This window comes from Dermacentor variabilis, unplaced genomic scaffold, assembly GCF_050947875.1.
Source record: "Dermacentor variabilis isolate Ectoservices unplaced genomic scaffold, ASM5094787v1 scaffold_18, whole genome shotgun sequence".
NCBI lineage: Eukaryota > Metazoa > Arthropoda > Arachnida > Ixodida > Ixodidae > Dermacentor > Dermacentor variabilis.
In genome coordinates this window covers 6,323,319-6,350,384 of record NW_027460346.1, presented here as the reverse complement: position 1 = coordinate 6,350,384, position 27,066 = coordinate 6,323,319, and the positions used below count along the sequence as shown (strand labels likewise).

The window sequence follows — 27,066 nt, the reverse complement described above, 5'->3', positions numbered from 1 at the left end:
TATGTCTTGCGATTCCAGTCCGCCGATCACTATGTGGGCATGGCGACCCGTATGGAAGTCCCGTACATAGTCGTACGTTCTCTCGCCCAGTCCCAATGCTCGTATGCTTTCAAGTATCGCAGCGTGTTTTACGTTGTCGAACGCCTTTTTGAGGTCAAGACTGAGTTTTGCTTTTGTGGAACGCGTGGGATTGTCTACGATGTGGTGTTTGAGTTGAATCATGACGTCCTGCGTAGAAAGGCCACGAGGGAACCCCAGCATTGTGTGAGGCAGCATGTCTCGGTCCTCGAGGTAGTTGGTAAGGCGAGTGAGAACCGCGTGCTCAATGACCTTGCCGACGCAGGACGTCGGGGATATTGGTCGAAGATTGTCGATCTGTACCCGTTTGCCCGGTTTGGGGATCATAATTATGCGTGCCGTTTTCCACGAGCTCGGTATCGCGCTGGCATTCCAGCACACGTTAATGTAATCCGTCAGCCGTTCTATCGACTCGTCGTCCAAGTTGCGGAGCGTTTTATTGGTTACACCGTCCGGGCCCGACGCCAATTTTCTGTTGAGCTTGTGCAGTACCGCCCTCACCTCTGCTACGCTAAAGTCCTCATCTAGCTGCGCGTTACTCTCCCCCGCGTACGCCGGATACGCGACGGGGCTAGTTGCCTTGACGTAACGGGTTCCCACGGCTTCTAGAAAGTCCACGGACGTGCCTTCGGAGTCGTGTACTAGCTTATTGATCTTATGCGCGTGCGCTGATTTGGTCTCCTCAGGATCTAAGAGATGCCGGAGGAGGTGCCATGTCTTGGCCATTCCTAGCTGGTTCTCCATACCGTTACACGTCTCCTCCCATTGCGCTTGGTATATCTGCAATGCGTGGTCTTCTATGTCTCTGTTTAGCCGTGCTATGCGTCTGCGTAGCGTTCGATTGCGTCGTTGACGCTTCCACCTGTCTTGCCCGCTGCGCTTGGCTTCCCACATGTGTAGGAGTTTACTATCTATCACCTCTAGGTGTGCTTCCTGCGGTACTTCCCGCGTTGCCGCTTCAATGTCCCTCCTGAGCGTTGCGCTCCAGCTCTCGATGTCGTCGATTGCCTCGCTGCCGCGATTATGCTCTTTCCGGGCTTTGCGAAACGGGTCCCATTCTACCAGCCGATAGTGGTTGCCCTTGGTGCCGTCCCGACGACCGTGGTGATGGCAATGCGGTCCCACGTCGACCTGGATCTCGATCACCGAGTGATCGCTACCCAAGTCCTGCTGCGTGTTATGCCACTGTGCGACAGCTACGTTCTTCGTAAATGTGAGGTCAGGCGAAGTGTCCGCACATATGCTGTTGCCCTTGCGTGTGGGCGCGGAAGGATCCGTAACGAGCTCCAGCCCCTCATTCTGTGCGTCTTCCCACAGGTGCTTACCCTTCGGCGTTTCATACTTGTATCCACACGCCGCGTGAGGCGCGTTGAAATCACCCGTGATGATTAACGGCCAGTCACCGGCTGCCTCGCTCACCTTTCGCAGTAACGTGCTAAAGCGGTGTTTGCCTTTGGGTCTACTATACACGTTCCAATACAAACAGGCCGCGCCCTTTTGTTGGAATAAGCTCGATCAGTACGTGCGGTATTCTAAAGTTCTTGCGTTCGCGTTGCGCCATGGTGAGGTTGTGTCTCACTAGCGTTGCAGCGGCGGGCAGTGCTCCCGCGGTTACGGCCTCGTCAATCGCTTTGTAACCGGCCAGCTTGACCGCGTCGTTGGTTTCTTGTAATAGTACTACGTCGGGCTGTTCCCGGTTGTGTAGGAATTGTTGAAGATGCCCCCGTTTCCTCCTGTACCCCCTGCAGTTCCACTGCCAGATTGTGAACGTGTTCTGTGTGTTACGCTGTTGTGGGCGTTGTGTTTGTGTGGTGTCGTGTCGAGCCACGGTGACTGTCCGCATTATTATTTGCCGTCCCGCTGATCCTGCACCTCTTCGTCTGGTACCAGCCTAAGGTACGGTTTCCCAGTCGTCCGTACTGGGCGACCCGCGACGCCCAGGAGCCGCATTTCAATATTGTCTATGCGCGATTGGAGCGTCGCGACCATTTGAGTGAGTTGTGCTATCGCACTGCTCAGCTGTTCAGTTTGCGCGGTTTGCTGAGCTACTGTGCAGTTCAGTTGCGTTGTTTGTGTGTACGCGGAGGAAGTCATGGAGGTGCAGGACGCACAACCCGCACCTACAAAAAATCTAGAAGGCTTTTTTTTTTACTACAGGCAATCTTTGTACAGCTCCCTAGGAGCAAATATGCAATACTCCCTCCTGCATCAGTTTTGTGAGATGCAATAAGCACCACAATAAACTAAAGTGGAAGCCCCAACCACACATTCAGCAAAGGTCAATTCTGTTGTAATTACAGGCAAAGTGCACTACCTTGACAGAAAAAATTCAGCAGCAGGAATACATCATGGCTGTAGATTTCTTAAGTGAAAATTTCTCAGGCCCGCTATCATCAGTTACTTAAAGCACTGTAAAGAATTGCTGCCATAAGGCACACCTCAAGTGAATCCCAATACTGTTAAAGGGACACTGAAGAGAAACACGAAATAAGTTCCAAGTATTCTTTCAAAACTCCACTTCCACCAATTTTGTGGTATAGCAGGACCTACATGAAGTGCCACAGCATCGGTGTCAGTTCAGGCACTGCCTGGCATCTGGTTGTGGAAAAAAGCAACTTTTCTTGTAGCAGTTGGAAGAAAGAAACGAAGGGGGAATTCTGCTGGCCACACCCACAACCGCTGATATCTGAACAATGGTAAGAGGGCGGATGCAACCAAATGGGAAAGTAAATTATGGCGATAGCATGAGATTCCAGAAATTCTCGTGCTCCCACTTTGCTCACCGGCCAGTATGGAGGGATTTTCGAAGTAAGCACACAACTTGCCTTCACCTCCCCCACCTTCCCAGTTAAGCAGGTAGAGACCTGGGCGCAATGCGCGCTTCTCCCCTTGCAAAACCATAAACAGAAGACAGGAAAAAACGCCATAGTACGAAGTGGCTCAGTTGCAGAAGCTTTTTCTTCAGAAATAACAGTTACCTTTCCCACAATCAGATGCAAGCCGACGCTGCCGTAAGAAGAAAAAATAAAGGCAAAGGGTCAATTTTTTTTTATTTCCCGCCAGAACTCCAATGCTGCTTTGTCAATGTAGCGTAATGGATAGTTCAGTCTTTGGCTTCTTTAAAATAAAATGTAATTCATCTTTGCTGATAAAAAATTAACTTGGCCCAAGCAGACGTCCTCAAAATCCATGACGTTATGGAGAGCTGCTGTGGGAACCGCAAGGTGGCATTGGCACTCGTTTTTCATTCTTTTTTTGGCTCATAGAGCCTCCATTTAGGTAAGAGTGGCTTGCTTGGTATTGTAGAAACATAACTTATTAATACAGGTCAAATTATTTTTCTTTTTAGTGCGAGAAGAATAAGGGGATGGAAGAGCTATTTCTTATTAGTCACAACCATATGAAGAAACAGACAGTGATGCCGGAGAAGGCATGGGAGAAATTCATTATGCTTAATTGAAATACATAACAAGATAAAGAGGAATGAAAGTGGACAAAAAGACAGCTCCCACATGTGCAAAGTTATCTTTTCATCCACTTACATTTCCCTTTGCCTAACTATTTCTATATTTCGATTAAATGTAATTACCCCTATGCCTTCTCCGGCATCACTGCCTGCTTCTTCATATGGTATATGGTTGCGACTTTCTCTTTAGTGCCCCTTTAAATAAGTATGTGGGAATTGTGGGCATTGGTTTGTTTTAAACTAAATACATAGCAAATATTGAATGCACCAATACTGAATGGAGGAATCAAAAAACCTGCAATTCTTGATTATTTAAACATTAAAAAACACCCTGCTAGCAGTCTTGATACTTTACAATTCCTTGAAAGGAAAAGACAACCAATTGGGTTTTCATTCAAATTTACTAAATTAGCATATTTATTCAGATAATGACCTCAGTGTCTTTTCACAAAAATTGATGTCAATTTGGAGGTAGGGTTCATTACGTGAGGAAGTGTCGACAGTTTTATTTCTGTAAGAATAAAAATTTATTAAGATTAAATAACAAGTTAATCGCCATCAATACCTTTTTGTTTTATAGAGGTGTAATGCAATATATACAAATCAAGTAGTGAACGTTCGTATAATTTCACTTGCAGATGAAATTTCTACTATTCAGTTTTTTAAACATATATAGGTGCCCTGGAGGTCGGCTGGCATGCACCCTTGTGACTTCGGCTACCCACGAGGTGGTGAAGTCAAGTCACATGATGCACAGTTCACACTCTCATCTGGAAAACGATTTGTCTGACTAAACTATAGTTGACATTTACATAATGCGAAGCATCACAAGTGTCTCGGCGCAGTGGCTTTCACGAGTGAAATTCTGAAGGGTGTTCTATTCCGCCTGTTGAGGTATGCATCCGTGGCCAAATCGAAATGCATAAAGTGTCTCAACGGGCTAGCTTGCAAGCGGGAAATTCTTAAGAGTATTTATTCCGCCTGTCGATGCATGTATCTGTGGCATAATGGTTGCAGTATCAGGCTTCTGTGCTAGAGGTCCTCTGTTTGAATCCAGCTGTCAGAAAAATTTATTTAAATAAACATATAATATAAATAAATTTAAATAAACATTGTGGGGATGCCTGACTCTCACGCGTCCCTTGAAGCGCAGTACGAGCGATGGCGCGTGTGTTGCACTGCTAACGCCGCCTACCAGCAGGGTTACTTGGGCGCGAAAAGGAGAAGGCTCTTCCTCTTTGGATGCGGGTTGGCAAGTGGCGCGGACGTCCGCGCGTGCACCAGTCCATGCTTCTCTGAGACCGTCTCACGAGGCCTCCTTCGAACGCGCCACCGTTTGCGTGACCGTACGCGCGAACGACCAGGCACTGGGATCCAGCATGGGGAGAACATATTCGGTCGCTATCCGATCGCGGTGAGTCGGACTTCCTAGATTTGTCGCACGCCCATCTGCATGTTTTGTGGATAGCAACTCGGCTAGCAGGCATTGATCTATGAAAGGTGCAATAAATGCCCTTGTGACTGTTTGCACTACTGTGTTGTCGTTCCTTTGTCCCAAGAGCATGGATGAGAATCCCACAACATATAAACATTAATTTAAATAAACATATACATATAGAGCAAATCAGTTATGCGGAAGCCCCTCAAGGTGGAGGACAGTTCATAAAAGGAAAAAATTGCCATCCACCCAAATAGTGCCTGGCTTCCATATGGGTTTCCTTTGTGGCATCCTACTACATTCAGGGGGATGACAATTTTTCCGTTTTATATATATACATGCATGCATCCGGAACATCACGGCAACCAGTGGCCCCCAGGGCACATACTCATGGGCGTACCTTAGGCAAATCTCCAGGATCGGCGCAAGAAAATGCCAACATACATGCACTACAAAAACTGCCTCGACTTGGAGAAGAATGTTTTGCATTAAGAGTCACTAGTACAGGACAAAAGTGGGGTGGGTTCATTATGCAAGTAAACAGGGTATGTTAACTGTGTGGCGCATAACCTGGCCTTAACTGGAGCACTACTGCACTAGCAAACTGTTGCCGTAAGTGAGCAACAACGTCTCAGAGTGTGCAAAGGAGTGCCCTGATTGATTAATGGGTTATAATGGCGCAAGGGCATCTTTGGCCAAAGAGTGTAGAAGGAGTGCCCTCCAGCTAGCCACATTCCTTGTCATTGAATGCAGCTTCTTGCTCGAGATGCGGCTGGTATGGAGACACCCAGTTAGCAACTACCAGTAATGTTGGATACTTGATCTTGCCCAAAAACTTTCTCCAGCAGAAACGTGGGTTGTCAGGGCAAAGCAACAGGTGTGTAGAGATATTCCCCAACCTCTGCTAATGGTTGTTATCTGGACTTGGCACCTGAGCACCTGATGTTTTTGCAGAGAAAAGTGCTAAAGAAAAAAGTGACACACTTCAATGGTAACAGGTATAGGAGTGTAGTTAACGTGGGCAGTCAGTTGCGTTAGTATGTACATGCTGAGCAGGCAAGAAGAGACAATGCAAGATGACAGGAGAAGTCGATGCAGTCTTTCCTCACATGTCAAGCAGTGAATCTCTGTGGCAAATTCCAAAAGGCAAAATAACAAGCTACGAATACATGAGACAAGAAAGTTTATCTAAGGCTATGCATATTGGCAAGCTGAAATAAATGTGAAAATGCAAAGAACACAGTTGTCAACTGATTTTTCATATGCATGATTTTTAGACCCTTTGTCTTCATTTGCCTGCCATACCACTGCCTACTCCACGAAACCAATGTAATATTATAAATTGAAGTTCATATGATATCTCGTTCAACTTTTAAGACATGATCCATATGCAACACATTGGAAACATTGTGGCTATTAACAAAATTGCTATCATTCATGTCACCTGTACGACAAATTTCATTAGCTCCAAGGGCCACTTGGCCATAACAGAGATTTTTATCAGCTTGCCAACAAACACGACAAAGTAGCATTGGTTATGCCAAATGACATAGTCAATGTGCCCGTGACAAAAATTTGCCACTGGACAGTGCAATGGGGGGGGGGGGGGGGGCATATTAGTTTGTCACAAAATGCTTGTACATACCAGTATTCTCAATTAGCGATTGAGCCTGATATCATGTGCACGGGCTAGACTGACAGCCATAGAAACAGTATTGGCATTTGGGACCTGGAGCAAACCGCCGGCAACTACTGTGAGCTACGAGAACTTCTTGCTGGGCAAGTTGGCATTGATTCATTATACCTATCTTAAGGCGCCAAAAAACCACACACAGCCCACAAGAGAGAAGAATGGGACAGAAAGCCTCTGTCCATGGTTCCGGATCCATTGATCGTTGATCCGGACAAAGGCACTCTGTCCCATTGTTCTATCGTGTGTGCGGTGTGTGGTTCATTGACGCCTTAAAAATAGGTGTAATGAACTACTGTGAGTGCATAAAAGTTAGTCTATGAGCATACTGGACAGGCGGCCAAAGCTTGTGTATATGCAGAAAGGTCCAACTGAATTCTCAGAATGCAGCCTAAACTGCCAGCACGAAATCAAGATCACATGCATCTGCATTTCACAGCATCACGATGACGTGCAATGCACAGTGGGCTGCACAAAGAGCAAATGCAAAACATTCCTTTAAAGGGACACTAAAGGTTACTATTAAGTCAACGTGGACTGTTGAAATACCATCCCAGAAACCTCGAAACGCTTGTTTCGTGCCAAGGAGAGACTTATTTTAAGAGAAAATGCGTTCTGAAGCGTCCGCGTACCTCTAGCGCAGTTCAAATCGCCCGCCCTCCGATCGAGGAGTACTGACATCATGGTCTCATAGTGACGTTGCGCCATCGGTGAGTAGAACGGCGTCCGCAGACGGCGCTACGGCTTTTCTGCGCAAAACGCGAACGCGCGGCCAGAAACAGAGCCAAGACAGAGCCGAGAGCAGAGCGAAAGCGGGAGTATGGTGGCTAGCGGAAGGAGAAACGAATTACGTCCCACATTACGTCCCACGGCACACGGAGAGTCCGTTTTCGTTAAACTATAGGCTGCGGCGAGCTCGCAGCGTGGTTGGCGTGGTCTATGAGAAGCGACGAGCCTTTTCGCACTCGCAACAGGGCATAAAAATGTGCGAATCGACGCAAAACTCGGCCTAGAAACGTGCTTCGCCACAGCCAGGGCTCAATACGACCCAAGCTGGCACGACCCAGATGTCGTTTCCCGCACCGCCACCAGGCGCCGCTACTATACCTCAAACTCCAGTGCAAGACGCCCATAAGCTGGTACTTCATTCTATGACGCTAACTTCGACGCTCGTCGCAATGGACCCTGACACCGACAGATTGGCTCGCGATGGTGGGCTCAACTTCAGCGATTTGAGCACCGACGAGCGCGACCTGCTGCTGAGGGCTCGCACTGCCGGCGTCGTTGCGTACTACGACGGCGGCCTCGACACCGGCTCTCTGGAGCGGGAAAGCAACGAGGGCTTCCCACGACATCACATGGACGTGGCATTCTCGCTGCTTGTTCCAAATGAAAGTTTCGCGAGCCAGCAGAACCCTCACAGCACGACGCGATAACGAAACTACTGAAACTCCAAAGCGTGCGCGGTGCAGAGTCGAGCGCGCAGAGCCGAGCGAAAACGAAACCTTTCGAACACCCATATTACTGAAGGGCAAAGTCAAAATGTTATTTTTTCTTAGAATCGAATACACGTAGACAAGTAGCATTTTTTTCCGTCTTATAATCGAATGAAATGATATTTTTAATACGAGTAGTTGAGTATTAGTAACACAAATTATGAGGAGTCCTTTCGTCATCGGGCTAGTACCGGAATGTCGCTGGGGGGTCTCAAATCGTGTCATGCATTTACCTCAATTTCTCGGTTACTAAAGCTCTGTTCGCGATTATATTGACGCCTTAGACGTTCTAGAACATTGCTCTACCACTTTAACTTGAGTTTCTGGTAACCTTTAGTGTCCCTTTAACCTCAACTTTTGCAAAGTTTAAGTAGATAATATTTCACTAAAGCAGCAATACCATTCAAAGATCTGTGAACAAGGTTTCTGAAGTGCCAATTCTAAAAAAAATAATGAATTCGTTCTTTGAAACTTATTTCCTCCTGCTCAGTTACTCCAACATTTTCAGTCCCTATCATGTCTGAAAAATTGGTTTTCCACAGTGTAACAACTGTTATGGTTACCGTGCTCTTTCCCAGCGTGTATATCATTGTCTGCATGTGGCTTTTGTTAATTTCTCAATACATGACAGTTCGTCTTCTAGACATTTCAAAACTTCAAAGTAGTTTAAAAACACTTAAAACTTCTGAATAGCCTAATTCAGTTACAAAATAAAATATGAACTTACTTGTTTAGATATAGATAATATTCACACAACCCTGCCACTATATATGCAACTGTGACTGCCTTCTCACAATTATTTAAGCAGACGCTAAGCCAGATGAATGGTGCCGACACATCAACCTCTATTGACTACATATCACAAGAAGCCCTCTCTCCTCTATTGACTACAGGCATTTATGTGGATGAAAGGCACGCATTCAGCATGTGCATCTTCAGAAGTAGCTGCTTTTAAGCTATGAAACAAGCAAGAGTGCTACTCCGCTCACATTGCTCGGCCGAAGGAGAGACCACCTGCGCACTGTCACCACATGCAGAGGTGTCCAGGTACGAGTTGTTAAATTTCCCTGACTGCTGGAGAATGGGCATGCTGCTATCGTACACTGCAAATCCAGTACTGCCTGCAATAGACAAAGGGGAAGAAAAAGTTAATAAAGCAAGCACATTAAGCATTGTACAATTGGGTAAGGCATCGGTTGGTCTACATTATATGAAGACCCTGCTTTCAGCAACAGTGATTAATCATTACCACTGGCTGTAAATTGTCTTGTTGCCTGTCTTGTTGCCTGACCAAGAGCAACAAGACTGTACACTAGTGGCGATGACTCGCTGCTTGTTGATGATCTACAACTACAGTCAAGCCTCGGAATGATGAAGTCACATCCGAAATGGAAATCCCTTCATTACACCCAATATATGTTCTAAGCGGACATGCTGATATTGATATGAAATCAAAATTGCTATCAGGTCTTGAAAAGGAAATGCAGGCATATGTGATGCCTTCGACCTACCAGCAAAGGTCTATTAATTTTGACGGCCTGTTGGTGGCTTGTCATGCCGATACATGGCACACGAACAATGCTAAATTACAAATATGCTTTGCACCTTCATTAATATGCAACTATGCAATTACAGTAACCCTATGAAATCTCCATGTTAGCTTGCCAGCTGCAGGCCAGCTGAGCCAGGCCGTTGGTTAAAGTGAGTACATGTCCAGAATGTGTCATTTCAAGTTGTTCTTGCTAATTAATTTGACATTTTAACTACCAGAGCTTTTTAATAATAGAGTAAAACCTTGTTAATTTGGCCCTCGTTATTTCAGAAAACTGGGCAATTCAGACTCATATTTTGGTCCTGGCAGGTGTATGCATTATTTAACCTTTTCAGGGTAATTTCAGGATTTCATTTCATTTTAACCATTTCAGGATTTTTTTCGCCATATGCGACCGCCCAGGGTTGATATTCTTTTTTATTGCAGATTTGAATTCTTCAGGGGGACCTATTCCAAAAAAAATATTTTGTGTTCGTGTATGTGTGTATATATATATATATATATATATATATATATATATATATATATATATATATATATATATATATTATACCAGAAAAAAGCAATTTTGGGTCCGGGTAAATGTACACAGTGAAGTAGACGCGCGTATGATGCGGTTTATTGACGTGAATGGGCAGTGCAATGTGATGAAGACAGAAGGCAGGAACACACAGGACAGCGTGATTAAAGTGTCCGCATGAAAATCTCCTGCGTGAGCTTTGTGTTGGTTCTGTGAAAGCAGTGCTCCAATGTATCCGTCAGCTATTGAGCAACGTCCGCCAAAACTAGCATTTATGGCGATGATGCCAGTCGCCAGGAATGAGGAACAGGACCGCCCCCCCACATTGAGAAGGAGGCGCAGATAATAATATATGGGGTTTTACGTGCCAAAACCACTTTCTGATTATGAGGCACGCCGTAGTGGGGGACTCCGGAAATTTTGACCACCTGGGGTTCTTTAACGAGGAGGCGCAGATCACCCACCGATCCTTACGTCCAATACACCTTGTCCGTGATCGTAGGTAAAGATCTACTTGAAGTGTTCGGTGAATGGACTCAATCATTCTATACCCTTGAAGGGCACTACCACAATATGTGGCTGTATGATAAACCCATTATGAACCAACCTATCAACCCAAACATAGACGTAATGCTTCACCACACAGAAGCGTTCAGGCCCCAAGTTCCCATCTACTCGTTAGGATGGTCAGAAATTTGCCAGGTACGATTCATTCCGACTTCATCAGCGGGGTAGAAATAGTGTGGAAAGAAAGGGGAACCAGGGAATCAGGAAATAGCCATTTGCAGAGTGGTTGGTTCACCATACGTTTGGATTGAAGACGAAGATCTCAACCCATCAACAAGAAGATTCAGATACACGTCAGACTTGGCTTGGACTAGAACCCAACTTGCGACCATTGACTCGCCGAAAATAAGGCATGTCTGGGGTAAAGCCTTCCACAACATACTGTTGGAGGTACTTTCAGCGTCATCCCTGATCAGGTACTATCAAAGTCATGATCACCCGACAGTCGTGGGACTCCACTTCTATCACATGCTGCCTCAACTACTCAACAAGTGTATCTACACTGGTGAGGAGCGCCGCATCGAAATTGGACTTGACACGAAGAGCTTCGACGCATCAACACAGACGTGGATGATTCGCAAGGTCTTTGAGATGCTCCGAAGGTATTTGCGATTCCCAGATCCTGAGTCTGAGTATGCTTTTGAATACACTATCGAGCACTTCATTCGAACCCCGGTGATCATGCCGGGCGGTAGAATGTGCCTCAAGAAGATAGGTGTTCCCTCCAGTAGCTACTACACGCAGTTGGTAGATTCAATGATCAACTACTTCGTCATCACCTTCCTACAGTTGAAAATGTGGAACCAGACTTTCTCAACATATGTGTTGGGGGATGACAGCCTTTTTGGTATTCCAGAGGAACTAGGACTACCAGACCTGGAAAAGGCACAACAAATCTTAGCCACACTGTGCTTCCAACTGTCACCGTAGAAGTGTGTTGTCATTGTCCACCCCAGAGACCTCGAGTTTCTTGGACACGTCACATGTGGCTTATCTGTGGACCGAGAATGGTCTAAGGTTATCCAATTGGCCCTGTTTCCCGAAAGGGAAGTCACCGACCCAGGGCTCTCAATGTCACGCGGAACGGGCATGCTGATTGATTCTGCCTTGAACAATTCGCAACTCGGAACACTCGCTAGAACGATGGGGGTATTATACAATGTACCAGTTCCAACAACTATCGCGCGAGATGACTCATGGCTATGCACAGTCATAGGCCTCGAGTCCTTCCCAAGAGGAGACGACCTCATCAAACTCTGGACACTGACCTAAAGCGTCCGCTGTATATAAATGTAAATATTTTGTATAGAGGCATGGTTATTTGTATCTTGTATTTAATCCTTAATCAGCCCATGGAAAAATGCACCTGCGCATGCGCCAACTTGTTGAAAACCAACTCTAGGGTTGGCTCACAGCATCCTCTTGTGGAGATGAGCGGTGCGGCAGCACAGAAAAAAATGATTTGGTTCCTTGACGCCTACTCAGGCTGCAAGGAGAGAGACGGAGAGAGAGCGTCCAGACCTGCCATAGGAGGAGATAGCTGAAGCAGCAAACCTGAAGATGGAAGGTATGTTCAATTCGCCTGCACCACCTGGACCAGTTGATAAGGTGCTGCACCCCGCCAATTGTTTCAGCGGTGAAGCAATAGCGAACACTGAACCACACCATTTGTTTCAAAAGGTGCAGGAAAGGTGCAGGGCTGGTTCATGATTTTGCGGTACCCACTCCACTGTCGGTGCTGACCTTGTGCAGGCTCGTACAGGCACGAAACAGCAGCGTAGCAGACGCAGCACACGGGCATGAGCGCCGTTAAAACCGCTCTTAAGCACGTCTGATGAGTCTATGCAAGTGTGGTGTGCATTTACGGCCCAGTAGCCGATCATACTTGCATTTCAGGACCTCTCAAACATACACATTCTGTGCATGTTAGTCGGACATAACGTAACGCCTGTACCGTGCCTGCACCTTAGGATTCGTTTCGAGTGTCGCGCTGTGCCTGCACCACAGAAATCGAGCTGCAGAATTTCTGAACTTTGTGTGAACTGCCGTGAACTGGTTCACAGTGGTCCAGGCGAATTGAACGGACCTGGAGAAATGTGCTTTCCGACAAGACCAACATGGAGGCACTCGGTTGCACCGTTGCGGAGATACTGTGACTTGAAAAACGCTGTTCTTTCTTGATTTCCGCGAAATGTTTCTCGAGAAAATTTTTCGAGCCCTTCTACGTGGTTTACGGTGATATTTCGGAACCAGATAGACAAAGCGTTTTAGAAACTGAAAATGTGACTGGCAGTATTGCAAATAAAATAAAAATAAATTATCACACCCATAGAAATTGGTCAATTTGACTGACAGTTGTCTTACACATTGTTAAACATTTCCGCTGGAACTCTACCAACAACGCCAGGCACTGTCTGAAATGACGACCAAACTTTAACTATGTCACATTTGACAATTTTTGGCAGATTAGGGAGTCTGGAAATGTTAAACTTCAACTGGAGGTATTGCCGAAACTAGCCTCCAGTGCTAATGCGCCACAAAATTTGCGTTTTGTTAGACTTGAAAACATATTTTTTAAATGAAAGCTACACTGAAGACACAGAAGCTTCTCTCAGGTTTTCTAATTTTTAATCTGACGTGAAGGTTGTTTTAACCCTTTGAGGGTCGATTTTTTTCGCCATATGCGACCGCCCAGGATTGATTTTTTTATTGCAGATTCCAATTCTTCGTAGGGACTTATTTCGAAAAAAATTTACCATAATTTTTCTAGGGTGACCGTAAAGTGAGAAAAAAATCTTTTGCTTTGGTATATATGCACTCTTCATTCATTCATTCATATATGCACTCTTCATTCAATAACAAAGGACATAAGCTTATCAGAATTAAAAAGTTCATGCATTTTTATGCACATAGTTCAAGGCTTTGAAAATCCGCACACGAGAATATTTCGTAAGCCTCAGATGTTCCTGCTCTTACACTAATATGTACATCCATAGCGTAATCGAACAGCGCAGGTGCACGCGCTCAAGAAAACTGTTTGGCTGTGTGCCCATCAAAAAAGCAACACGTTTGACAACTTCCGCTAATCTTCATCTTATCGCCAACCAGCTAGGGCAATTAGTTTTCGCAAGTCTTAAAAAAAAAAAGGAGAAAAGAAACGGAAACGCATGCATAGCGGCATCCTTCCTATGCGCACCCCTGTGAGCACTAAATGAGCGAGAAACATGTGGTCGCCCTTTGAGTGATTAGGAACGAGATAGTCATCACTTTTGCAAGCGAAAAAAGCCGAAACCGCCCGCTAAACAAAATCCAAACGGCCGCCCGCACGTGCGCACGCCAATGCGCGAGCGGCAGTATATACACACGCGGGAGCAAACTAGCGCTAAAACAAACCATGCAACGAAAACCGAGACAGGGAGGCGCGCAAAAAAAATTCCCTGTATCCTCACATAGTGGCAGCACATGACAGAAAAGAAAAAGTTAGGAAATTGGCGTGCTTTTTAAACGTACAGACGGCGCCGTAAATATATGGCATCGACCATTTTCGGACTTGTTTGCGGCGCCATATATTTATGTCATTGACCGTCAAAGGGTTAATAATCTCACAGACAATGGCACATGCTCATGAGTACGTGTTATTTTGATAATTGTGTTTGACTAATATCAAGTGCAACTTCGTTTTCCTCACCGTGAGTTGCTTTTATTCATGAGAAAACACGGGGAAGGCGGGAGATGGAAATTCAAGATGATGAGCAAAACGAGAACAAGGTGAAAGCAGGAGCCAACATTTCAACAAGTGGACTTTTCTTCAAGGCACCTTGAACAAAAGTCCACTTGTTGAAACGGTGGCTCCTGCTTTCACCTTGTTCTTGTTTTGCTCATCGTCTTTTATCCATGAGTATTTCGACAGCGTATGTACAAATTACAGGGTGTCTACCAAGTTGACATTTCCAAATTCCCCAAGTTTTCCAGGTTTTCCCCGAGTGCCTTTGCAAAATTCCCTCAATGATGCAGAACAATGTTTTTTGTCAAGACAAGCTGAAACCATATCGCCCGATGCTGTCACTCTCTAGTAAGCATATGAAATTAAAAAAAAAAAAAAACCAGCTTAATCCAATTTGAATACTAAGGAGTAGTGTTTATGATATTCAAGAAGAGAATAGAAGGCAGGGGTTAGTAAAATGCACAGCAAATAAAATGTCATCAAAAAAATTTCAAATCGAGTCGGACATTCTTAAATACCAATAAAAAGGAGATGCATACAGAAGCAAATATTTTCAAATATGAGCTATTTCTATCAACTGATAGCAAGCTCAGTGGTATGAGGCCCGAACTTTGTCACAGTTGAGATACTCTCTCAACAGCTCGTAAGTCAACCTCAACTGTCCTGACATACTCTCAGCCTGCGTACGACGCCTCAGTGTTGTGTTTCACTGCTTTAAAGAGTTTATTCTGGTTTGGTTGAGGGACACTTGCATCTCGGCATCAGCCAACACTTTATTTTTTGAGCTCAACCTCCTTCAAAATGGCGACAGCACACTTCCTTTCCTGTTCATTCTTCAATGCGTTGTTCCTTTCTGCTCTTGTACTCCTTCCGCCACTCGTTCGCCCCATGGACGATTTGAAGCATCTTCTTGGTCAGTTGCACAGTCCACGTCCGAGTTTTTGAACTTCTTAGGGGCCGCGAAAACGTCCGAAAAATTGGCCAGTTGTGAAAAAAATAAATGCATGTCATTTACTGCCCTTAAGAGCTCAAACCGCCACAGGCACATTTGAAAACGCTCTGAAGGCCTGTCGGTACACGTATTAGGCATATCGGTGCTCGTACTGTGACAGGAAATACCGGGTGCATGCGTGTATAATTAAGGAATACATACTGTGTCCCGTGGCAATAGCCCCTTCCCACGCATCTTATGCTTCACTGCAATACTTTTGCATATGCTTCACCAAGTAACATATCTGTATAAAGGCGAAGCTGACTTTCGGGAACTGGCATTATGCAACGCACCGTGCGTGCGTTCCAAACTTCTAAGCCAATCGCAAGGACCGCAAAGGCGGAGTCCGTGCCATTGCTGGCCAGCAGCGAATTCTTTTAAAAAAAACACGGCACCCAACGGCAAGAAGCTTCATAGCGAACGTCGAAGCAGCTAGGCCTAGCGTTGCCACAATGGTGGCTACGGCTGCCAGCGGATCTGCATGCGAGAGCGCCGATTTGAGGCGGCGAGGTAATCAAAACGGCAGCAGTGGTGGCGGTCACGGCAAAACATCCGGAAAATCAGACGGCGAAGAGTTCGTCCGTCCGAAATTTCAGACGTTCTGATACATTGAGTCTATGGGGCACGTGGTGGTGCCGCCAAGCCGTCCAAGTTATCGGGAATCCGGAAAGTCGGACATCGACTGTACACTGTCAACTCCTCCAGCCGACGACAGGACGTCAAAGACGATTCATTACGATTCCTGTCTGTTACTCGAGCCAGCATTACCGCGACTTTCAACCCTTTCGATAAAATTGCAGCTAATTTTCCCTGATAGAGACACAAATTCCCTGAGTTTTCCCTGAGTTTTTCCAGACTACTCAAAATCCCTGAGAATTCCCGGTTTTCCCGGATTGTAGACACCCTGAATTATTACGTGCAATCCTTGTTCTGCGAGGTTTTCACTCACGCAAGAGCACGCAGTCGATTTCAGACCAGCCTTCAACCGAAGTCTGATTAGCAGCCTAATCTCTTACATTGTGAAGACTGTCTGTGCAAGTGCCCTTATTCATTATTGTACAATATTGTGCAACACTCCCCATTACTGTACAGCACTGTACAGGAACTGAACAAAGCCCTCGGATGTTCCATCGCCAGTTCAACGCACACTGGACCACCTTGCTTGACCAGAAATACTGATCCAACACCATAATCAATTATGAGGAGGCTTCTGCATGCTCTATGACCTGGCAAGCATTGTTTCGCGAGCCTAAAGAATGCTGTAAAAAAACAAACTAGGTGCCTGCTGCAATGAGTAAAAACAAATGTTCCCTGTACAACAGGAACTTACCTGTTTTCACGTTTTTTAAAGGTACTGCTTTCCCAAACAGCATGAGTATCACTATGGCTAGTACTGACGGCAACAAATCTTCACAATAACTGTTTGCCTGATCTGACTTACGAAAGTTGGGAACTAGGAGCCAGGTGCGTATTTTGCATACTTCAGATTTGCTTTTACTCTCAGTAGTTATACTGAAAATAGCAAATTATTACTTTCATTCACGTTTGAGGTGCTTCTTCCAAATTTCGCATAAGAATTCTAAAGAGCAGTCTGAGCAATTATTACTCCTTTGTATACATTCAGAATACGAGTGATCAGGCTATAATTTGATGTATCATGGTACTGTATTTACACGAGTGTAAGTCGACCACTTTTTTAAAATTTGAAAATCTGAAGTGGGGGGGGGGGGGGCGACTTAGTCGAAACCAAACCATGGCACCGAAAAAAAAAAAAAAAGCGAGACGAACGGCATATCAGGGGAGCTACAACGTAGTTACAATTTTATGTTTGCTCTACGGCCCCACACGTAGCTTTGTGCTATCCCGCAGGTTTGTTCACTTTTCGGAAGGGTTTTTCAACATTTTTTAGAGTTTTACAGCGCACGCAGCACTCCTGTGGGGTTGTCGATAGTTCATGGAAATGCCTCTGTTCCATTTTCGGCGGCAACCTCAGAACAGTGGTGCTTGCGAGGAGTATCGATAGTTCCTGGAAGAGCAGACAGGAGCAGACACCGCTTGCGGCTCGCGTTTCTCTTTCCCTGTAGCTCTTTAGTTTATGCGTTAGATTTGACTGCCGGCCACGTGCTACTTCCGTGCTTCCTCAGTTGTGATGAGTGCTCCGAGTCCACTAAACATTCGGCGCTCGTTCACAGCGGCGTTGAAGAGGGCTGCCATCCTTTACGCTGAAGAAACAAATAAATACGCAGCGGGCCACAAGTTTGATGTTTCTTAATAGGTGGTGCGAGAGTGGCGACGGCAAGCGAAGAGGTTTCCACAGGCCGAAGTCGGGACGCTTTCCGGAGCTGAAGGCCAAGCTTGCGCCATACGTAGCCGAAATGCGTGATCAGTCCCTGCCAGTGACGTGCGACATGGTCATGAGACAAGCCTGGACCTTCGCCTTTTAAGGACGTGCTCCGCCGTGAGTACGAGTGGCTTGCGGCAGAAGACCGCAAACTTACGCCAACCGGACATGTCAAAAGAGCCATGGCATTGGCAAGAACCTACCATCAGAGTGCAGCAACATCGCCACCACAAGATGGCGACAGCACGTTTGCGTGACGGTTGCTGTGGGTCCATTTTTGCTTGAGTACGATCTGGAGCAGTATTCTCGGTCAATCACTTTCGGAGATACTATCAGTTTTGCGAAATTTCATTTGCCGTCCACATATGCCAAATACGTCGCTATATATGGACAACAGCATTTCTGGCGCTTTGCCAGGCACGCTATCTGCACACTGTACATGAAACAATGCTGCCATGCCTGCATTTCTTTTCTTGAGACTCTAGTTGGCAATGGGACGAAGGATTACTGACAAATTTCTGACTCGTTTGGGTTTCCTGACAGGTGCACAACCATAGAGTTTTCTTGTGTGTGCTCACATACACAATTTGATTACACTATGGAAGTGCGTGCCAGTTGCTTTTCTGCAAGTGAGTCGAGCGGTGATTCCTTTGATGTGGACTATGTCTCAAGTGCCGATTTGGTATACAGTGTATTTATTCCATTGCATCTACTTTTTTATTCCTATTATAAGTATTTATGCAACCCCATCTGCAAAAAGAAATAAAAAAGAGGAAGACCCTCAGCATTCACATTTGATAAAAACAATTGACCTTCAAAAGCTTTTTTTTTTAAATTATGGGGTTTTACGTGCCAAAACCACTTGCTGATCATGAGGCACACCGTAGTGGAGGACTCCGGAAATTTCGACCCCCTGGGATTCTTTAACGTGCACCTAAATCTAAGTACACGGGTGTTTTCGCATTTCTCCCCCATCGATATGCGGCCGCCGTGGCCGGCATTCGATCCCGCGACCTCGTGCTCAGCAGCTCAACACTATAGCCACTGAGCAACCAGGACGGGTCCTCAAAAGCTTAAACCCGCAAATATTTGGTGCACATCAGATTTCAGGGTGCGTTAGAATCGGGTAAATGCAGCACATATTTCAACAAAGCACAGCATACAGCCAGGTTTGGTAAACGAATTTTCCACTATGCTGGCATTGTAAAAAAATACAACACTGATGAGAATGTCGCATGTTTTAATCACATCTGGGTCACCACTTGTGTGAGGACATGAGGTGAGATGCATTTAGCACTACATTCTTTCTAGACTCTGACGTAGGAAGAAACCAGCCACGGCCTTGACCACAGCGAACAGCTAGCCAGAGCTTTTCGTTGCCGGATATCACTTGCTCATAAACTCTTTTGCTTTTGCCACGCTGCATGCAAGAGCCATGATGAAGCGCGTGTCGTGGCTTGCCACAGTTTTATGGAGCTGGTGGCAGTGTCATGGGAAGTCAAAATAATCTAGCAGTTCAAAAAAATAAGGCGTCCGAAAATTGTGTTGGCGACTGTAATTGCTTATAGATTTCTGTATTCGCGGTTTAATGCTCACAAACTCATATGATAAAAGTAATGAACAATCATGTCATAAAGTCTCACGCACAGTGGTCATGCATATTCAGGTAAAAATGAAATGTCAATGCAATAATTATGCTGCATGCAATGGATGTTCTTGATGCAAAGTTATGTCATGAAAGTTTTTATCATCAAGCACAATGACAAGGTTGCCTGAAACTGGTGCATTTTTTGTTTCTTTTGTTGATTTCACAAAGAGGGATACCTTTTCTTTGCCCCCATGCCCTGTGAATTTAGGTGTACAAAGCTTCAAAGCTATGCCAACAATGAATAACGCACCACTGAACCAGATGATCATATAAATGTTAATATTGGTAAAGCCAGTCTTCCTTGTTTCCCCCTTCACACTGTTGCTGTCAAAAATGCTGCAGCTGTTAGTACTCACTGCTGAAGCCTTGTTGACCATGCAAGCTCTCGGTGCTAGGAACCTGAGACATGGGCTGTGCTTCATGACCTTCATAGCCGCTCTCCTGGCCATAATGGATTCCAACCTAAAGGACATCCCACATTCATGTTATTATATTGAAACCAAACTGTTTTCAACAGCTGAAAGCCCACAACTATTGAAGATGAATTTGTACGTGATCCGGTGCACATTTGGCCATATACAGTCAAACCTCATTATAACAATGTTGCATCTGACACAAATACCTTCATTACATCTAATATTCCCAATAAGCATAGTGTATTCATGGCACATCGATATCAGCAAAGAACGCTTCCTATTTACACCACAGAGCCGGGTTCATTCGGCCTGCGGCTCAAGACTCATTCAGAGCTGGACTGCGAGGGCATCGGTGGTACCATTTGACGTGGACTATCGATAACTTCACGAGAAAGACTTCTTGGACCCAGCAGTGCGCTATCTGGTACACATACTAAACAAACAAACAAGCACAAAATGGCAGAATGCCGTCTGGAAGGCAAATTGAACAAGCAAGTACAGGCCATGCGCGGTGGTGCCGGAATGGATTTGATGATCGCAATGTTGATGTGACCTCACAATTCAGACAAAGCCTCCAAAATCGGCATTTGCAGTTAAATCTCTGGGGTGCAGTGCTGCAACCAAGGCAAGGCCTCAGGGATTACAATCTAATGTGTAATCTCTGAGGCCATACTTGATGTCTCGCCAAGGTTGCGAGAGAAGATAATGGCGGCAGAGTTGGCGTACGCTACAGCCACAGACTGAGTCCGGATAATTGACTGTAGAGCTAGCAGCTGTCCGAATTCTGAGTCGTCTTTAAACATAAAAGGGACACTAAAGACAAATACTAAGTCAATGTGGAGTGTTTAAATACCATTCCAGAAACCTCGCAACGCTTGTTTCGTGCCAAGAAAAGGCTTAGTTTATGAGAAAATTGCATCTGAAGGGTCCGAATACCCTTTTCAAAATTCAAATCTCCCGCCACCCAAATGGGAGAGTGGCGACGCTGCATACCGTATTTACACGATTGTAAGTCGACCCCTTTTTTTAAAATTTGAAAGTCTGAAGTTGGGGGGTCGACTTACAATCGAAACCAAAACATGGCCCCGCCAAAAAGAAAGCGATACCAACGAGAGCTACAACGTAGTTACAATTTTATGTTTGCTCTATGGTCCTACCCGTATCTTTTCGCTATCCCGCGTGTTTGTTTGCTTTTCGGAAGGGGTTTTCAACATTTTTGAGTCTTACAGTGCATGCAATACTCATGGGGGGGTGTCGATAGTTGATGGAAGCGCCGCTGTTCCCATTTGCGGCGGCACCCTTAGAACGGCGGCGCTTGCGGGGAGTATCGGTAGTTCATGGAAGAGCAGACACCGTTCGCGGGTTTCTCTTTCTCTGTTTAAAGGCCTTAAAGGCATTGGCATTGGTTTGACCAACTTTTTGACGCGCTCCACTTGACTGCCGGCTACGTGCTACTTCTATGCTTCCCCAGTCGTCATGAGTGCTGCAGGCCCACTAATCTTTCGGCACTCGTTCACAGCAGCGTTCAAGAGGGCTGCCATCCTTTACGCCGAAGAAACAAATCACTGCGCTGCAGGCCGCAATTTCGATGTTTCTAAACGGGTGGTGCGAGAGTGGCGACTGCAGCGAAGCGAAATTTTCACCCTGTGGCGGCAAGTGAGAAATTTCCCACGTGCCGAAGTCTGGACGCTTTCCGGAGCTGTAGGCTAAGCTTGCGGCAGCGTCGCTGAAATGCGTGATCGGTCCCTGCCAGTGAAGTGTGACGTGGTCATGAAACAAGCCCAGACCTTCGCCTTAATTTTAAGGTTCTGCTCCGCCGTGAGTACGAGTGGCTGGCGGCAGAAGACTGCGAAATTACACCAACCGGACCTGTCAAAAGAGCCTCCCTGACGGCTGCGTGTGGTTGGGTGCATTTGGCTTGGGCTGCTGTTCTGCAAGATGTCCTGGTGCGGTCGTTTGCCAAATTTGAAATTTCGCTGGACCACGACGCGCTGTGGGACCGCAGCAACGATGACGATGGCAGCACTAGTGAAGACGAGTAGTCCAGTGACCATGTCAGCTACTAATAAATTTTCGTTATCGAATGCGCCCTCGGGATTTTTTTTTTTTTTTTTCGGTCAAGCGATATGGGGGGGTCGACTTACATTTGAGTCGACTTACAATCGTGTAAATACGGTACGCCATCACCATCCTTTGCTGTCTTCAGCGAGTAAAATGACGCCCGACAGACGCCGCTACTGGTTCCAAGACAGAGCGGTGGATTTGCCGCTGCTGTTGATTTTAGGTCAAGTGGCGTAGACCATTCAGGCATCCCGCGACATCACATGGAAGTTGAATTCTCTGCTACTTGCAGTTTGTATGACTTTCGCGAGCCAGCAGAACCCACGCAGCACTAGGCGATAACAGAGCTAATGAAACACGAAAGCGTGGGTGACTTGGAGTCGAGCGAAAACGAAACCTTTAGACTGTCCGCGTCGTTGCGAAGCGTAATCTAAATGAGTTCGTTTTGCTAAAAATGAAATAGAACTGGACAAGTAGCATTTTATTTCCACTTATAATACAATACAAGGATGTTTTCTGGAACGAGTGGTTCAGTACTACTGACAGAATTTAACTCAGGAGTGCTTTCATCATTGGGCAAGTACAGTCGCCGACTGATTTTCCGGACTCCAAAAATTCGGACATGCTCGATTATTCTGTCTACTTCGCGGCACTGCCATTCTCCCCATAGACCATAAGGTATAACTGCCGAAAGTTCGGACACCTTGCAACCTCTCGTCTGATTTTTCGGACACTCCTTGAGCCAACTCGATCGAGAGCACCATGCACCGACTCTGACCGGTGCATGGTTCGACTTGCTGGACACCAATTTTGTTTTGAACGGAGCCTCCTTGCTGCTCCACGAAGTGGCGCTACTGCAAATCCCCGCTCATCATCATCGTTTCTGCCTGGTTCAATAGAGTGGCTCTACAGCACTTCCAGTTTCAGCTTAGTAAGCCATGTCAAGACAATCCAGCAGCTGATTTGTTTTTTCACGCACAACGTTGCGAGTAGGCCATGTTTTTCGTTTGTGCGACTGGTGTCGGCATGGTTATAGCATGGTGGTGTTTGCTTTGTGTGCTGTGTCGAGGTTCCGGTGATCCAACGTGGCATACGGAAACATAGCGTCAAGTGTCTAATGGCGCCGACAGTGCCCGCGCAGACTGCGCTGGGGAATGCAGGCAAGCGGGTGCTGGGAGGCCTAGGATTTGTCGCCTTCCGATGTGCTCCCTACTGACGCGGAAAATGTTCTGCCGAGACCTGCGCAGTGGTTGCATTGCGATTCCGGACACCGTCTCATTTGACAATTTCACAGGTGCTGACACTGCTGTACTGACATGCGCAGAACTCGACGACTGTGAGATCATTCGTCAGGTTTCTGCTGCACCGCCGAACGATGACTCTGAGTCGGAAGATGACGCACCATGTGCTACGCTGCCGTCGCATGCGGAGCGTGTACAAGCAGTGACCGTGCTTTCAGCCGCCTATAGTGACCGTACGACCCTCTCCGAGATTCAGGCTTATCTGACGGCGCGTAGACGGAACAGCTTGCAACGGCGCATTCACGATTTCTTCAAGCCTACTGCCGAGCCCGAATAAGTGCGTGGAAATAAAGGAATTCATTTTTTTTTTTCTTAATCTGTTTTTTCGGACACCTGTTTATTCGGACATTTCCGCAGTCCCAGTGAGGTTCGAATAAACGGTCGGCGACTATACTTGAATGTTCCGGGAGAGTATCTAATCGTGTCCCTGCATTTACCGTACCTCAATTTCTCGATTATTAAGACTCTGTTCCTGATAATATTGATGCCTTAGAGTTTCTCGATCTCTAATCTATCACTTTAGCTTGACGTAATATTTGCCTTTATTGTCCCTTTAAGTCTATGGGGCCACTGGCGGCACTGTCTGAATTACCAAGACTGTCCAGATTATCGGCGTCCGGTTTATCGGTCAGCGACTGTATAATGTTCCGATTGCACACTACATTTGCATTTACCAGTTCCAGGACCACTGCAGTGCCCATGAATGTTGCCCTCACATTTCTTCTGTAGCTTCTGCAGTTCACAGCGCTCAAATGGCACCAAGTCATTCATGACAGCTTCCAACACAACAGCTATACAGTGGACTCTCTTTAAACAGAACTTCAAGGGACCAGGGAAATTGGTTCCATTTATCAGGAATTCCATTTACTGAGAGACAAAGCTGAATACAATGGCATGAATACAAAACCAACCAACCATGACAATGGTGTCCAATTTAAGAGGCTTTTCCATTTGAACCATTTCTGTTTAGAGAGATTCCACTGTAATTTCCTAGAAATAGGCTACCCGAATAACAAACGCTCACAGAAGCATACTAAACACCATTGTCAGCTTACTGGTCATGAGAGCATTTTTACCAATTATGCCGCAGCCTACACACACCACAGGCACAGAAGGTGTGCAAGCCTAAAGTGCAACCCTGAATGTGTTCCATTGCATCTATACTGCTCCAAAGCCTTGGACAGTTGGAACAACTGTTATTCCCACCTTCAAAAGCTTTAGAACACCAGCAGCGCCCAAGGAACACCAGCACAGCACATAGCATCACCTCTGGTCAAGTATGCTGTGGTTCAAGTACTGTCGCCGATGAGCAATTTAGACACCTATCAGTTTGGAGACACTCGATTATTCTGACAGCTTTACAGCATTGCCAGTCATCTCATATAAAGTATAGGGATGACCAACTTTTTAAATGCCTTGCAGCTCGCCATTCTATATTACACATTCCACCTGCGTGACCATGTGCTTCACCCACTGAGATGAGCAGAAAGCCAATGCTTTTGTTTTTATACATTGCCGGCACTTCCTAGAAACCAGACGCAGTGAAGCACTAATTGATTTAGTATATACCAACCTTGCCCAAACCCTGGGACAAACTGCTAGCCACAGGACAAACCAAACTGTTAAGTTTTCAAGGCTGATTTTGCATGCTGGTCGCGGATGTCCTGCATGACCAGCGCCTTTTCCTTTACATGTTTGAACAGCTACAAGGTCTCAAACAACGTCATTGTCTGCAGTAACAAATGTTTGTCCCTCGGAAACATCAAGCAGCTTTAAATAGCAGACTCCATGTGGTCGTGATGTCTGCACCAATGAGAACGATGACGTGAGGAGCGTGGCCAACCTCTGTTGCAAGTTGCTAGGGGACTGAGCTTCGGTGGGTGCATCGATTGTGCTTTTATTTAACTGCAATGACAGCATGACAATGGTCAAACTACAGATTGACTCAGTCACGTGCAAGCATATGTGCATGCAGCAACGCATTAACAAACTTTTCTGGAAGGTTGTGGAATCAAGACACCTATTTTCTGGCACATTTTTTTTTTTTTCATATGCCTTCAAGGTTAAGTGACATTACTGCAGACAGTGGTTAATGTGAGAAAATGCATGAAAATGGTTGGCACTTCCTGCTTGTACACTATCGGTTATTTCGGACTCCCAATTATCCTGACTTTCAGGCAGACTCTGGCAAGTCCATTTTATTAGTTGGTGACTGCATTACCATACATTTTTTGACGGCTGCTGGCTACTACTCTCGATCTTGTACCTGAGACATGTTGCTGTTGCCACGTAGTTGCTGATGCAGCTGGGTGACCAGGTGGGCGAAGTTGGCAAGCCACGGGGGCTCGCCCAGTTCCTCCAGCTCGCCTTGGCCCTGGCTGAAGTGAGGGTCGTGGTACTTGAGGCGGCTTGCCAGCTCGTACGTCTGGGCTGCCAGCTGCGCCGATTCGCACTGCCGAACCATTGCCTCTGCTAGGACCTCACAATAGTGTAGTGCCTGCAACAACATCCGCCAAGATGGTGCTCGTTCACCTGCTCTCAAATTCCAAGCAAACAATATGATTACAACCGTGAAATTGACAACTTAGGAGCCTCTTTAGTTAGGAAGGAAATTCATATTACAAGGAAAGAAAATGAAACATGGACCAAAAATGCGTGGTTAAAACATTTACACAGGAGTCGCCATTTCCATGTGGAAGCCTTGTTCACACAGAGGCCTTGTTGTGAACAAGCCTTTCATGTGGAAACAAAAACATCTTTTAACCTTTTCTTTTTACTTTTTTTAGACAGCCCTGTTTCTTTTCCTTGCAATGTGCATTTACAGCAATCTATCACTCCCTGAAAAAGGACACATAAAGAGGACCCAAATGACCATTTGCATGAACACCCAGGCCACAATGTAAAATTAATCGTGCCAATAAAGAAAAGTAGCAGGCCTCTCGCTCGCTCCACCACGAATATCAGCTGCACTTGTTTACAGTTCCATCTGGTAAGTATGCCAGGCGATTGTTTGTACACTATGCAAACAAAAAAACTGCCCTACACCTGCATTAACTGGACAGTCAACAATGCAAGCTCCCCATAACTAAAAAGACAGAGTAGAAAAAAAAAGAGCAAGTTACACCAACACAGGTGCCAGTGCTTTTGGTATCTTCAAGGCCATGATCCTGGACTTTAATGCCAAACAAAAAACTTGCAGGAAACATCAATTTTTACTATTCAAGTTTTGCCTACTGTATATTTTTGGTGTATAAGTCATGGTGTTGTTCTTAATTTTTCGTCAGTGCATCTTGTAGAACTTATACGTATGTTTTTTTTTTTTTTCTGAAAAAACTGTTGTCAAAATTATAATGGATGCTATGGCCACACGAAGCGCGCTGGGTTGACCTCCTCTGGCAGTTGCTACGGATTGTGTGAGCTACTGGGCTCGTCTCGTGATTGAGTTGCCGAGTGCTGTGCGAGAAGGACGAACCAGCAATGCAAGCGGCTGCAGGCCAACCGCGAGTCGACTGAATCCGAAGTCATCACATCTGCAGATCATTTTCAAATACGGAGTGCACTGCTGTGCAAACTACGCAGTTGCTACCAAAGTAAAAGCCACTTCTCGCCCATGCTGCCTTCCCACTTTCCTCCCCAGTGCGCGATTGGCTCACCGTCGCACGCTTTCATTGGCACATACGGCAAACAGCACGTGGAGACAATGTTATCGCCCTTGGACTTTATCGCCCTTGGACTTTAAGATTAAATCAAATAGATATATTCAGCCTCCGGGAAAAC

General features: G+C 45.9%; 1 protein-coding gene across 7 annotated transcripts in view; it reads right to left on the bottom strand.

The window, feature by feature from the left end:
- The window catches only part of LOC142568320 (uncharacterized), a 258,619-nt gene that overhangs the window by 84,555 nt on the left and 146,998 nt on the right, over positions 1-27,066 (bottom strand). For 6 of the 7 annotated variants that reach the window (XM_075678322.1, XM_075678326.1, XM_075678323.1 and 3 more), the window contains 3 exons: positions 25,556-25,786; positions 19,868-19,973; positions 9,158-9,289 (listed from right to left, as the gene is read on the bottom strand). In XM_075678322.1, coding sequence (XP_075534437.1) covers positions 9,158-9,289; positions 19,868-19,973; positions 25,556-25,786 — 469 coding nt within the window. The remainder of the gene's footprint in view (positions 1-9,157; positions 9,290-19,867; positions 19,974-25,555; positions 25,787-27,066) is intronic. The other variant, XM_075678328.1, reaches the window with a different exon arrangement.